This window comes from Bacillus rossius (genome assembly GCF_032445375.1).
Source record: "Bacillus rossius redtenbacheri isolate Brsri chromosome 9 unlocalized genomic scaffold, Brsri_v3 Brsri_v3_scf9_2, whole genome shotgun sequence".
Classification (NCBI taxonomy): domain Eukaryota; kingdom Metazoa; phylum Arthropoda; class Insecta; order Phasmatodea; family Bacillidae; genus Bacillus; species Bacillus rossius.
The window spans coordinates 29,415,896-29,430,195 of NW_026962013.1; the positions used below are offsets into that span (position 1 = coordinate 29,415,896).

Below are 14,300 nucleotides of genomic sequence, written 5' to 3' on the forward strand. Positions count from 1 at the left end.
GGTTTTTGCAAAACGGAAGTGCATACTGTATTAATTTGATGAATATTAATTTAATACCTCACAAGGTTATTTAATGCACGAGTCTATTAAAAATTCGTTTTTTTTTAGGTATTTTAAGAGAAAATACAAGAGGCACCGTAAAATATGTTTTACATTTTACATAAGCGATACGTAGGGGCATGTATTTTTTTTTTCACGAAATGATCTGTTCTCTCACTAGACTGCAATAATGTATGTCTGCGCTAGCAATTATTCACTTGTAATTGGCGGCCGTCTGCGAGAGAAGCCATTGCCATTTCTGGCCGAGCCATTCAGGGCGCGTGTGCTCCTTCACTGGATGGCAGTGATTGGTGTGGCTGACAGTGGACCTAGTTCCTGAAATAAACCCAGCCAACCGCGAAACACAGGCAATGCTACAAAGTTTTAACGCACAGTTGGTCTGGAAATGATTTCGCAAAAAGTTCGTGGCCCTAGCGATACAAGATGTTGTCAGCTATGAAGAATAGAACAGTGTATTCACGACACTCACTGTCGCGATACCAGCGCAGCGGAGCTGATAAGGTGCGGGTGATAAATGCCAGGAATCGAAGCCCGGTAGAATCCTACTTCACTGTAACATTTTTATTTTGTGAAAGGTCCAGAAATCTTCACGTATACTTACAGATCATTTGTTAATTCGTACATTTACATGAAAAAAACTGTATCACTACAATATCACTACAAAATAGTGTTAGCAGTTATACTGGGTTCGGATTCTTACCCAGTAGTAATGATAAATTCTTTTGTAGTGATACAGTTGCTTTTATGTAAATGTACAAATGTACAAGTATCTGTAATTTTATAAGATGATTTCAGTTCAATTTACAAAAAAAAAAAAAATTAAAGTGAAGGAATGCAACAACACAAAAACGCAACACGCAGTCAATGCAAGAAAATCACGGTGTTTATAATCACGCAAGTTGCGAGACGTCGCCAACCTGACAACTTGAAATTGTAAAAGTTGAAAAAGAATTTCTTACCCGGGATTTTTTTTTCTTCATTCATGTTTATCATGAAAATAAAAAATTTTCAACGATATGATTTAAAAGTTGTATTTTCTTCCACTGTGCGAAAGTTTTACAAGTGAAAACGCCATGTTACAATCAAAATAACATCATGGATTGCTATGCACATAAAGTCTGAATCTTTAAAAGTTTTCGGAACACTTCACTTTAGATATGACCGTCGAAAACGAAAGAAATGTCGACGTTAAACAACACTTGTGTTGCGTTAATGGCCTTGCGTAGTTTATAAACCGGTTGTATAAACCTGCGTTTCTTGCGTTATTGCGTTTCTTGTATAGTTTATAAACCCGGCCGTATGGCGAAATGTAGCGGAATTCAAGCGTGATGTCGTTTCATAAAATGGTTTACTTTTTCTGCTGCACCGTTGTGTTTTGAGCGCTTCTCATTGGAATCATTGCGTTCTCATTGGAAATTTCGGAATGAACTGACCGAACCTGCGATTCATAGCGACGATATCGGAACGACAGAGTGCAAGCACACATATCCAGAATTGGTATGGACTTTGTGTAAGTTGTTATTGTAATCAGACTTAAATATTAGAGAATGATTAAAAATACTTGCATCTTTATAGTACGTGTTTGAAAAAGACTCCTTTCTTATTTCATTACGACCACTTCTAATTAGAATGATCTAATTTAAACTGTTTGAAATTATGGTTATTTTAGGTTAATGACTTGATGTAATCTTTTGGACATACGCCATTGCTAAGCACTTTTTTTTGGGTTCAATATTTTTGTGCTGTCATCATTTGTGGTTTTTTTTTTTCGTTCTCTTAGTCCATTTTTCTTTGTGTTTCTTTGTTTGTTTACCATATTACTGTTATGGAATATTATGTGGTGTTAATATCCTGTTGACAACAGCAATTTTTTTGCTTAATTTGTGTTTTTTGTCTTTTGGGTATTTTTTAGTTTTCTTCTACATAAAAAGTGCTTAGCAATGGCGTATGTCCAAAAGATTACACGAAGTAATGCATTTCCATTGCACAAATCTTTCAAAGATAATATTTTAGATTAATGCCTGATAAGCTTTTTTATTTCGTAATGATTTATTTACATATTAAATAGAGACTATTTTTTAATCTCTATTTACATTGCAGACTAATTAGACTTTGACATTTTTAAATATCAGTATGCTATGTTTTACATCGTTATTAAAAATCAACAGAGACTACGTAGCCAGCTTCGATAGTAACGATTTAGAATAATTTCAACCCACCAATATAAAAAGCACCTAGCATTTCTTCCTCACTGTTGCCGCCGTTTGCCGCAGATTGAAGAGTATAATCATCATCGGTTCACGCGAGTGAAGATCGCGTAGCCCTAGTATGTGTTAGCGCAGCGTTTAAAGGAATTATCTGAACATCATTCTTGGACTAAAAAATCATTAGATCGCGAATCGAAGAGCAGAACGGTGCAACTGGTCAATAGACTCTTCCCCCTGACTTGGCTCCGCTTATGCCCCTATCTACAATGGCACGGTAACGGAGATGGATCACGTAAACGGATACGAATACCACTCCGTTATCGCGTCTGCTGCTTCCACAATAAACGGAACGTAACAAATAGTAACCAATGAGATTGCATTTCAAGGTTACGAAATATTGATGTAACTATATACGTATATATAATGCTTCGAGATTATAGCACGGGCAGAATTTACATATAAGTATCATAAAAGTAAACGACAAAGGACTGGTATAACACTAGATATTCTTGTACTTGAAACATGTTTAACGTATTTAGAACATAAACAAACGTGGCTACCACCGCAGCCGAATACTCGGCTTCTATTGGTCGCACGGAGCAACGTTAGCGGAGGAGCTCAGCATTGCCGAACTAATCCGTACGAGTCCGTCTCCGTCTGTGTGCCATTGTAGGAGCTCTGTTTCGTTCCGTTAAGGTGATCTGTTTCCGTTTGCGCTTCCGTGTCATTGTAAAACGGGCGTTAGACCCTTCCTCCTGACACTGTTCCACTAATTACAAACATCGTGGAGGTTGCACCGTCTGTGTTAATCAGCGTGGCGAGCTGAACTGGATTAAGAAACTGTTGCGGCGTGCTCTTGGAGCACAATCACAAACAGACCACTGCATTACACGTATTTGTTATTTACTAGCTGAAGTACCCGGCTTTGGCCGGGCTAATCACATCGTAATATAAGGAACATCATTTTCGAGTTTCAAGTCTTTAGGACGTATACTTGAAAAACGGAAATTTTTTATTTTAAATTCCCATTGATTGCACAGTCTCGGTGCGTCAAGGCTAAGCATCACAAAACCGGGACGCCAATCTTCAGCTTCATTTTGTGGGAAGGGAGGTACACCCCTAGGCAAGACGAGATGGACGCACCAAACGATAGCGCATTACAAATTCAAGGGCAACGCCATCTACTGACTACACTACTGTCGTCACTCGTAGAGCGAGTCCTCCTTGCGAGACGTCAAACTACAAGTCCGTCTCGTACGATCAATATCTTCTGGGCTTGGGGGCGACGCGGCTTAACGCTGCTTGAGACAAGTCTCAGTTCCAAAGCTTTGGTGGGCTGGTCAGCGTGACGTCACGGGTGAAGTCGGGCGGTAGCGGCACGTCGTACTTGTTCGCTGATGGTCGTGTACTTCTCCTCCTCCTCCTCCTCCTCTTCGAAGGCAGGGGATTTATATAAGCCGCGTTGCCGCCCAGAATATTCTACCACAACCTCGCCACGTCTCCCGGACTCCCGGCCGACGTGGCCGTTGAATGGTCTGGAATATTCTCGGCTTGGCTGGTCGGAGCTAGGCGGGCGAGTATAACTTCCAGGGATCAGCAGAGCGCCACCGGTGTTTTGCTGGTTGGCGGACCCACCAGTTATAAGACAAACCCGGGAATGTAAACTGAAACGTCTCTCTGTTATAGATCGTTACGGGTGGTGAGAAGCCCCGGTTAAACGTTTTCCCTAACATCTACTTAAACTATGTTTATTTGCAATACAATTATAGCACTCAAAACCTTTAAATCAATAACCTCACTGTGATATATGTTTTATTAGTACCTACAAGAAATTGCACTCCAAATAACTTAAATTATTAAATAACATAATATAAAAAAATACATCTTTACAGTGTTTCTGTAGTGTAGTTAATTTCATTCGACAGTTGTCATGATATATGTAGGTAATTTAGTATCACCTATCTAGTGAATAAACAACATAACACTTATGTTGTAACTGGAATAAATTATGGTTTTCTTGACCCATATAAAACTCCGAATATTGGGCTGACTAAGTTTATTTTTTTTTTAACTGTGCGCGTACATGAACAGAAGTTGAATTCATGTGTAACTCTATAAAACAGCCAAAATAGTGACTTATGTTGTTTCTGAAATAACCGATGCATAAAGCTGAAGCTCCTCATTCCGGTGTGAAGCTTAACCGGAAGAAGGGAACTTTGAAGTCGAGGGGCGTGATGACTAATAACATGACTCTGGACTACCGCTTGGAAAACGGAATATGCGCAGCTTCACAGTCTACTGGCCTTGGAAATTTTGCTGTTTACTGAAGTATTTCGCAAGGTTACCACACGTTGTGCATCCTTACTGTGCTGATTGTTTCTGGATTCACAGTGTCAAAAACTACATGTTTTAAAACTTTATTAAGAATAATGTGAAAATGGTTAAAGCGTCAGTAATTTCTTTTCAATGTTTATGCTAAAACATGCGGAAATCTTACGTTTGAAATCCGCATATATCTATTTAAGTATTTTTTAAGCAATGTCACCTAATTTCGCACCCTACTTGCCACATTCTTTCTCCTGAAAATCGGAACTTTTATGACGACAAAAATTATGAAAATAGCATCCAAATAAGTGAGTTTAAGTGAATATTACAAGTAAGGTGTTTTCATATTTTTCAAACTATACTGCGGGTTGGTTTTACTTCTCAGTTCTGATGCTCAGTTTATTTTATATTTTAAAATTATACACCTTCAGTATTACTTCTCGTACACAGGGACATTTCACAGGTTATTTTATGCAAAATTGAAAAAAAAAAAAGGTTTTAAAATGATGAATTTATATTCTTACTGTTTCTTAAGAATCTGTATTTCATTTGTGCTTCTACATAAGAAATCAGTAATTGGGATTTATTAGCCTCCACCATCCCAACATTTTCTTAAGAGTTATTTCGGGATTTCTACCCGGGTTCTTAGGCATAGGAGTGCAATGTCTTACCACTGTTCCACTTGGTTTTTTTTACAAACAATTATGCTAATGTTGCATTATGACAACCCAATGAGCACATACACATGTGATTTTAATTACTTATGCGTATTTACCAAATGTAATCTTTTTTTTCTTCAGGAAGCAAGTTTGTGGAGCCTCAGACGTTAGCTGATATAATGAAATGGAGCCCTGACATCAGAAATTTAGTTTTGAAAAAAGAAAATGATAATCATCCAGAACTTAGCTCCAAGACAGAAATACTTGTCTTGGAACACAATCAAAATACAGACCAGTTCATGAAACCAAATGGGATCGGCAACAACGAAGCAAATTACCATGACATTAACGAAAATACTATGCTCTTATGTAAAGATGTCAAGCCTGATTTTGGAAACCACTCCATGGGCAGTTATCCTGATGAAGCATCAGGCACTGTTTGTAGAACGTGTTCTATGCACAGATTTGCATCGTGCTCTGCCCATGGTTCTTGGAATGATGAAATGAAATCAATTTCAGGACTCAATAATATTTTTGAATACCTTAACAAGCTACAGACACCGTGCAAAGATGAACCAGACACTTATCCTGTCGCAGAGACACCTCATTCCCCTACACAAGTCACCATGCCTGACAGAGACAACGCTAATAACGACTATTGCAAAGTCAGAAATGATGTGGTTGAGCTTGTTGACAGAGAGTTTGCAGAAATATTCGGCGTTTGTCAAAAGAAACACGACGGTGATAACACACTGAGCAGCATTTGTGATTTCTTCGATTTTCCAAAAGAACTGGCAGCCAAGGAATACAAACCTCTGCAATTTCAAAAAATCAAATTTTATTCTGAACTAACTTGCAAGCTACTTGCGTGTTTCGAGGAGGTTTATTTGCAACTTCCAGATAACAACACGCTAAAAAATTGCGTGAGAAAATGTTTCTTGAAAAAACTTCACAATTTCGACTTATGCCGTGCACCTCGACCCCGCCGCCAACGCCCGACAGTCGGGAAAACTGCACGATCTCCCAAACATCCGGACGCACTTGCATCTGTATTTCGCATTCCTTCTTGGACCCGGCGCAGGAACAAAACCGCACGAAGAAAGGGAAAGAAAGCCAAGACCAGAAGGAAAAAGCAAACTCCTCGTCCTCCAGTAGTGACAGCTTCAAGAGCTGCTTCGGAGATCGTCTCTGATGTTGACAAAGACGAAGTCGCGAATAACTCAGGACAGGGTTTGGTCACTCGCGTATCGCCATCTGAAGACCCTGATCTTGAGACTCCAACGAGCACACTGGAAAACGACGGGTACTTGGAATCAGTGACGTTTGATGTCGAATCTCGCCGTGAATTCTACGCGCTCGAGGACGGTGAAGGTCTTCGTGGATTTTCCCAGAATTGTGAAACTGCAGATGGTAGGGAACTGGCGTTGGCCGAGCTCGATGGCGGAGTCATCGTGGCGCCGGAGAAGAGTGGGATTGGTGGTTGCAGTCTGCCAGCGGTGGATGAAGGCTCGCGCGCGCCCGGGGAAGACGTGTCGGCGGGGAAAGAAACACCCAAGCCCGCCAGGTCCAGGGAAGCCGCGAGAGGCGGTCCGTCCAGGAAGCGATCCCCGAGGACCCCGGCAAGCGGAAGGAGTGGCGGTGCGACTCTGCCTTCAAGAAACTGGTCCGAGCTGAAAGAAGAGTGGAGCTCGCAGAGGGTCAGGAGGCGCGGGATCAACCAGGACACCGTCAGGAAGTTGGAGTCGATCCTCTCCGCAATCAAGAACATGAGGGAGGCGGATTTCATCCTCAAGTACGACATGAGCAAAGAGGTGAGTGAAGACGATTTGTTCACAAGTGAACCGGGAAAAATTCAGCATGTTGATTTGACAGGTCTCATTCCTATGTGAAAACTGCCTTTGCGAGGAAAGTTATTATTTCTTTTCTTCTTCTTTTAGCTGGATAGGCAATTATCCAGTCATTAAACCGTCCAAGGTACGTTTGGACATCGAGGCAATAAGTAAGGAAGTTGGTGTATACAATATTTCAGGTCAAAATGAAAATATTCCCTCCCCCCTCAACGCCCTTTTCTATCAGCACAGCGAAACAATTTTTGGTTATAACGAAGTTTGACGTTAATTTCTTGCAGATGTGCTGGTATTATGTCTGTTTAGCAGTATTCACTACATGATGGCTAGAGTCCCGGAAATTTCGCGGATTTTTCTGGCCTCAGGATATAATTCAAAGTTATAGGTGTGCTCGACCCATGTTTACTTTCCCATTGGTTGATTTCTTGGCGAGAACATTTTTATTATTGTTATTTGGCACTACCTGATTCGCTTACTTCTCTCCTAGCTGGACATCGTTGGCTCACGGTCGCAGAGGGGCGTGTCCAGATAACTGCGGTCCAATCACGAACACAGTGCGACAGTGTTGAGGTTTGCATTCTAGCTTGCGACTAAATGAATGCGCGAAAATTCCGTGGCTCTAATGATGGCATATTTACAATTCTTTCAAGCGAGTTCTTTTCAAGCTATTTAACTAATTTATAGCATATTAGCCTTTGTATAGCTACGATTTGTTTTGCTATCCAATTGCTAAACAGTTGACTTCAACTTCAGAATAGACACTCAATCTATAGGCTCCTTGCTTAAGGGCATAATTAACAATCAGTTATTTATATATATTAGTTCATATTACCAAATATAAGTATGTAGAGTATTTTACAATCATCATGATTATCTAATTTAGTTATACCTATATTCAGAATGAACGCAATATTCCTTTATTTATAACCGTTCTCATACAAATGAATTGTAATCTCAACAAAACTTACCGTTACATTTTTTTAATGCCACAAATGAGTAACCCACCAAGCCATCCATAGTAAAATAAATTGCACAAAAAGGAACTGGTAGGTAATCCTGTGTTTAGTCTAAGTGGTTGTATTTCAGGTGCCGAGCTACCCCCACACAAACCCCATGAATCTGATGGAGATATCGTCCAAGCTGAGGCGCAGGATCTACGAGACGGTCGAACAGGCGGTGCACGACTTCCGGCGCATTCTGTACAACATCCGCCGTCACTACGAGGTACGTCGAGAGGTTTACTTTTTGACGTGACAACGTCTAATAAATCGATGAACGCCGGCTGCACGCACGAAAAAGTGTCCCGTTACGCACTGTGTCCCGTTGCACGGTGTCCCGTTACGCTCATTGTACGCTTGCGCCGCATCTATCTCTCTTCCACTCGATTGGAACAAACCATCGATTTGACTTTTTCGAGGCACATTAAACTTGAAACACTCCCATTCGTTTTCTACTTTTCCTATCATCGTCCTATCCTTAACAGAATAACACAGATTGGAAGAAGTTAAATAGCAAACATGTATAAAAGTTATAGTTGAAATAATCTCTTCGTTAAAGTAATAAACATATTTGAATTAATGAGTGCAAATAATAGTAAATTTATCAATTAAATTGTAGATTTCATTTCACGCCTTCTTTGTATCCATACAAAATAGTGATAATTCAATAAAAATGATTCAATTTTATTCATAAAAGTATGCAATTATTTCATCAATGTTTTGTTATGACGTAATCACGTTAAACTATCGTCCGTAAACCGTCTTAACAGACAACCAATTTTTTTTTTTGTGTTTTTACTCTAGGAGCGATTTACCTGACAGTGAGGCTCCTTTAAAAAGCAAGTTTTCAATTTAGCGACTGATTTAGTTTCGCTTTTTTTTTCATTGAGGACTGGGCTACATACGCAACAGCACGCAGACAAAGCACACGCGTACGGGATTAGAACGCACGCAGACAGCAGCTGCTTGCATTGGAACACAGCAGCACAACGCTCTGAAAAACAGCGCGCACGGCACAAATGAAGCTTTTCTCTCTGTTGTGCATAGATTTCTGTTCACGGCCAACCAGCATTAATTACATCACTAACGATTGTTTTGATATGTGCGCTTCAAAGATAGAAAGAGGAACTAATTTGAGTACGGAAATTTTTTTTGCGAGGTTAATCTCATCGTTGAAAAACAAACGGTGAGATTGAATGCTTGTATTCAGGTTTAAAAATAAAATACCTCTTTAAAATTATAGCTGGCAAAATCAGAACTTTTAAAACTGAACATTTCGACAGAAGTTATTTGGGGGGGGGGGGGGGGATGGAATGTTTCTAACAGCTTTGTTGTGTAATGTTTTTACTCGCCACTCTCTGAAAAGACTTTTACGTTCTTCGAATGAATCTTGCACTGGTGAAGATTGATTTAAATCATGGACATGTATTGAAATGTATGTCACAGAAAAACAACCTGAAGAACAGACCGAGAGAGATGAATACACAAACTCACAGAAAACAAGCCAAAATCAGTCGATATTAAATGCACAGTCAGCTCAGAGAATCCCGCGGAAAGAATTAATCAGAACAATATAACAGCATAGACGAACATAGTGCGTTGACAACGATGAGACAGTTCCAACAAAAAACTGTAAATACAGAAAAAAAACACAACTTTGTCATTACACTGTGTTTGTCTGTGTTGTGATATTGTTCTGACTAATTATTTCCACGGAAATCTCTATGCAGTACATTTAACATTTGACATCAGCTGGTTTTCTTTTTCTGTTTTTTTTTTTTCCCCTCTAAGATATACAGTGCAAACTAGCAATCGTGTATGTACAAAATAATGATTTAAATCGGACTGAGACGCACCTAGGTCACTCCCTAACCCAGAACCCTCCTACAAAATTCATTTATTTTTAGTTAGGTTAAGAAAATTTATTGTTTTACGCGCAATCTCTACACTTTAATATCTTTCTAATTGGAACAGAAATATTCAAGTAAAATGACAGATATTTGTAAATCTGTTCATTCACACGAAAAATAAAACGAAATCACTAAAAAGTAGTGTTCGCGTCAATACTGGGTTCGAATTCTTACCCGGACATTTATGATTTGTGTTGCCCCAGTACATACAATAGTTAAAGTATTTGTAAACCGTTCCCTGAAAAGCTTTTCAGTATTTAATGCGTACATTAATAAGCATAATAAAACAAAATAATCTAATTGTTGAGTATTTGACTAACTTTTCTTTGGTTTAAAAAAATATGTTTGAATAAAAAATATAATATTATGCGTCAATATTTGTAAGAAATAATCAGTATTATATCGGAAAACGTATTTCATATATGCTAAAATAACCGTATCCATGAATTGTACAAAGTTACAATATATTTTTTGTAGTATTACTCTCTATTCCTTGGAAAATGGTTTCCTAAGAAATCTTTCGTAAAAGTACAGTAATTTTTTCCCCTGTGTATTACTATTTAGATATGTACTATAGGCTGCAAAAAGGAAAACAATGAAGATCTCTACCACTATCCATTTTACCACTGCGAGGACTGACAGTGAGACTATGACTATTGGACTAGGAACATACCTGATGGAATTTGTGTGGAAGTGTGGTACATAATTAAATGAAATGCACCATCTTTACGTCATAACTAGGGGCATGTACGTATTTTTTTCGCGAAAAGATTTCCAGACCAACTGTGTGTTAAAACTTATGATTAGGGACACCTGTATTTCGCGAATACATTTCGTGTCTAGGTACATCGCAAAACACAGTAGTTTTTGTCTTGTAGTTATTGGCTGTGGTCGGCGAGAGGTGTTTTCCCGCACTTGACGGGGCCAATGGGAATGTGGATACCGTACTGCTGCACGCACACGATTCGCCATTACTAAAAAAAAAGCTACAGTGTTTTGTGACACACCTTGACACGAAATGTATTCGCGAAATACAGGTGTCCCTACTTATGATGAATTGTCGTGTTAGCTGGGTTTATTCCAAGTACACGTCTACTGTCAACACACCAATCACAGCCGTCCAGTGCGGGAGAAAACCCGTACTGAATGGCCCGGTCAAATAGGGCAATAGCTTCTCTTGCGGACGGCCGCCAATTGCAAGGGAACAATCGCTAGGGAAAGCATATACCTTATTGCAGTCTAATGAGCTATCAGTTTATTTCGGGAAAAATGCATTCCCCTACTTATAACTAAAGGAACAAAACAGCGTTTTTCGGTAAAGGGATTCCATCATAACCGGATAATACCACACACGCACAATGAATAACCCACGCACAATATTGTAGTACATTCGTTTCCTGCGCTTGGGGAGAGATCAGTTATGTGTTTCATCATCCAACGAAGTTTTTTTTTAAACTTTTTTTTTCATTCGAGAACCGCGAATAGCAATCACGTTCGCCGGCGATGCAATAAAACCAGCCAGCGACATATTTGACGCGACCAAATTGAATTTTTTTTTAAAAGAACGAACTTCCACTTACGCCCACACAGTGAAAGAATTGCACCGGGGGGGGGGAGGGGGGGGGGGGGGGGCAAGCAGAACAAAAATGCCTATCCTGGTACACTCTGTTCCAAATAGTGTTTTTTTACAGGCGCTTCACCAAAATTCTAGAATTTTAAAACTGAATACATATTATTAAAAAATTAAACTAAATAATTAATGATAAATGATAATTTTACCTGGTTCTACATTAAATTTTGTTCATAACGTTTAAATATTAATCTATGGAATTCTGAATGTTTACTGATGAACCTGTCACAAAAGATACAACGTATATGGAATGAATTATATGTAAAATAAAAAAAAGAGAATTCAAATATTGAAATAAATTAATAAAATCTGTGGTTTGCCGCCTATTACACATTTCGTGCACTCACTATAGCAGCAAAACGCTTTTTCTTACAATAATTATCATGCAGGAAATTGATTCATTAAATTAAATCACGCACAAAAACCAAAATCGAGAAGAATCAAGAGCTTAAAAAGGGTAACACGCGAGATTACAAATTTTATACCAAAGTTATTAGAGATTTAGAAAAAAAAAGAACAATGTTTGGAGCACATCCAATACAATTAATTGTCAAAATTCACACATTCAACCGTTTATTCGCCACAAAAGTTATTCATTGTACGTGTGTAGTATTATCGGGTCATTAAGTAATTCTTTATAAAAAAAAATTCTTTCTTTTAATTATGTACCGGACTACCACGCATGTTTCGAGTCCAATTCAAGCCAAATTTTTTTTAATGCACATATAGAACTAAAATAATAAGCGAAATATTGCACTTTAAGGTAAATTAATGTCAACTGTTCAGTTTTTTTTTAGATTTTGTGTACAGTGGCGTAGCCAGGATTTGTGTATGGGAGTGTGTTAAGAAGCATGCCCTCCCCCCCCCCCCCCCAGGGATTAAATTGGTGGGTCCGAGGGGTCCTCCTCCGGGAAAATTTGGATTTTAAGGTGTAAAATAGTGCTATTTTGGCAGTTTTCGGTACTTCAATTTAAATATTGTAATGGTAAAATTTTTTATTAATTTTAATATGAAATTTGTTTGAGTGATGAATAAGAAATTTTAATTAAAGATTTGGTGCTAAGTGGGGGGGGGGGGTGGTTTGAACCCTTAACCCCCTCCCCCCCCCCCCCCCGGTTACGCCACTGGGCTAGATGTATATTTTTTCTTGTTCCCCCCTTCCCCCAAAATCCACCTTTTTTTTTTCTCAGTGGCGCAAATATCACGTTATGCATTCCTCCTGTGGGAAGGGGGGCTGACACAAGCGTAAACCACTGGTCGCTCTTGCACGCGCCAGCGCCTCTCTCGTCTGTTCTCAGCTCGGCGAGCAGGCGGCTGGCTTCCTCGCCGACAGCTGCGCCATCGGGCGGCGCTTCGACGCGCTCCTGGCCGAGAACTTCGGCGGCCGCTGCTACCGCGACGTCAGCGGCGACCCCGAGGAGCTGCGCACCAACCCGGTGCTGCGCTACAGGGTCTGGGACCTCGAGTCCTAGTCCCCCTAGTCCCCCTAGTCCCCATCCCGCCGGGCGCGCAGCTCGGCGCAGGTTCGTCGCGGCGGTTGTCGTCGCGGCGACGTGTTTCAGTGATGCTCGTCGGACATGTATTACATCTAACCTCTGTAAGGTTGAATTCTCGACAATGTGACAAATGTACGCGAATGGTGTTTTCAACTACGTGCCTTTGACGCGAATCTCACGTAGTTTCCGCACCCGCCGCTAGAATTCGCTGCCGGAGCAGCTACGTCGATTAGAAGACAGAAATTTTAAACTACATAATGAAACTGCTCCAATAAAAGCGAGAAAGACTTTGAAATATACGCAATGATTTTTTATTATTAAAAAAATTATTAAAATTATTATTAAAATCTTCTTTGAAATTCATTAATCAGGTACTTAATACTAAAAAAAAAAAGTTTTTTCTCTGGCTTTGTGAACTTTGGTTCACGCCAAACGCCACATATGGCAGTACCGTGTTTGTTACGCTTTTCCATTCCAAACGATTTCCGTTGCATTTACGATATGACTCCTACCGAATGCCGTATGTCGAGAGCTTAGATGTTACAAATCAAAAGTAGTAAATGTGATTACAACTCTATAGAAAACAATTAAGCATGAAAATTGACAGTTAATGGTATATTTTATAAAAAAAACATGTATTATATTATTCACTTTTAAGATAGTCAATAATGTTAATAATTTATATTGTAAAATATATTTTAAAAACTCTCGAATCTTCAGGTCTTAATCATTTTACGTGAAATTAGTGATACTTAACGAACTACAAAATACTCTACAAATAATTTAATTATCATCTGTTTACAGAGTCACTACTTCAGAAATTAGATTTAATTGCAGGTTACATTTTCGGGAATAAAGTTGTTGTAGCAATGTCATAAATCTAATTATAATCCCTATCGAAACTGGTAGAACCTTAACGAATTACGTAAGACAAACTCAAAAACTTACTATAGAACAATTTATATTCCCAAATTACTTGCCCTATTATGTAATTGAAATTTCTTTACTTACGTAATGTATGGAATAGGTTTAAAACAAATATATTCTCAAGAACGGTGGGAGATTCTAAATTTATTTTGTTAAACGGTAGCAACTATAAATAATTTAACCTAGTCCCCGGCATGAGTGTTGGGTACAGACTGAAGTGTCATTGCAGTTTCTTTCCATG

General features: G+C 39.1%; 1 protein-coding gene across 1 annotated transcript in view; it reads left to right on the plus strand.

Annotated features, from left to right (window-relative positions):
* The window catches only part of LOC134543091 (uncharacterized), a 34,913-nt gene extending 21,387 nt beyond the window's left edge, over positions 1–13,526 (plus strand). The window contains exons 2-4 of the mRNA XM_063387872.1: positions 5,393–7,062; positions 8,185–8,322; positions 12,935–13,526. Coding sequence (XP_063243942.1) covers positions 5,393–7,062; positions 8,185–8,322; positions 12,935–13,108 — 1,982 coding nt within the window. The 3' untranslated portion in view covers positions 13,109–13,526. The remainder of the gene's footprint in view (positions 1–5,392; positions 7,063–8,184; positions 8,323–12,934) is intronic.
* The last annotated feature ends 774 nt before the right edge of the window (positions 13,527–14,300 follow it).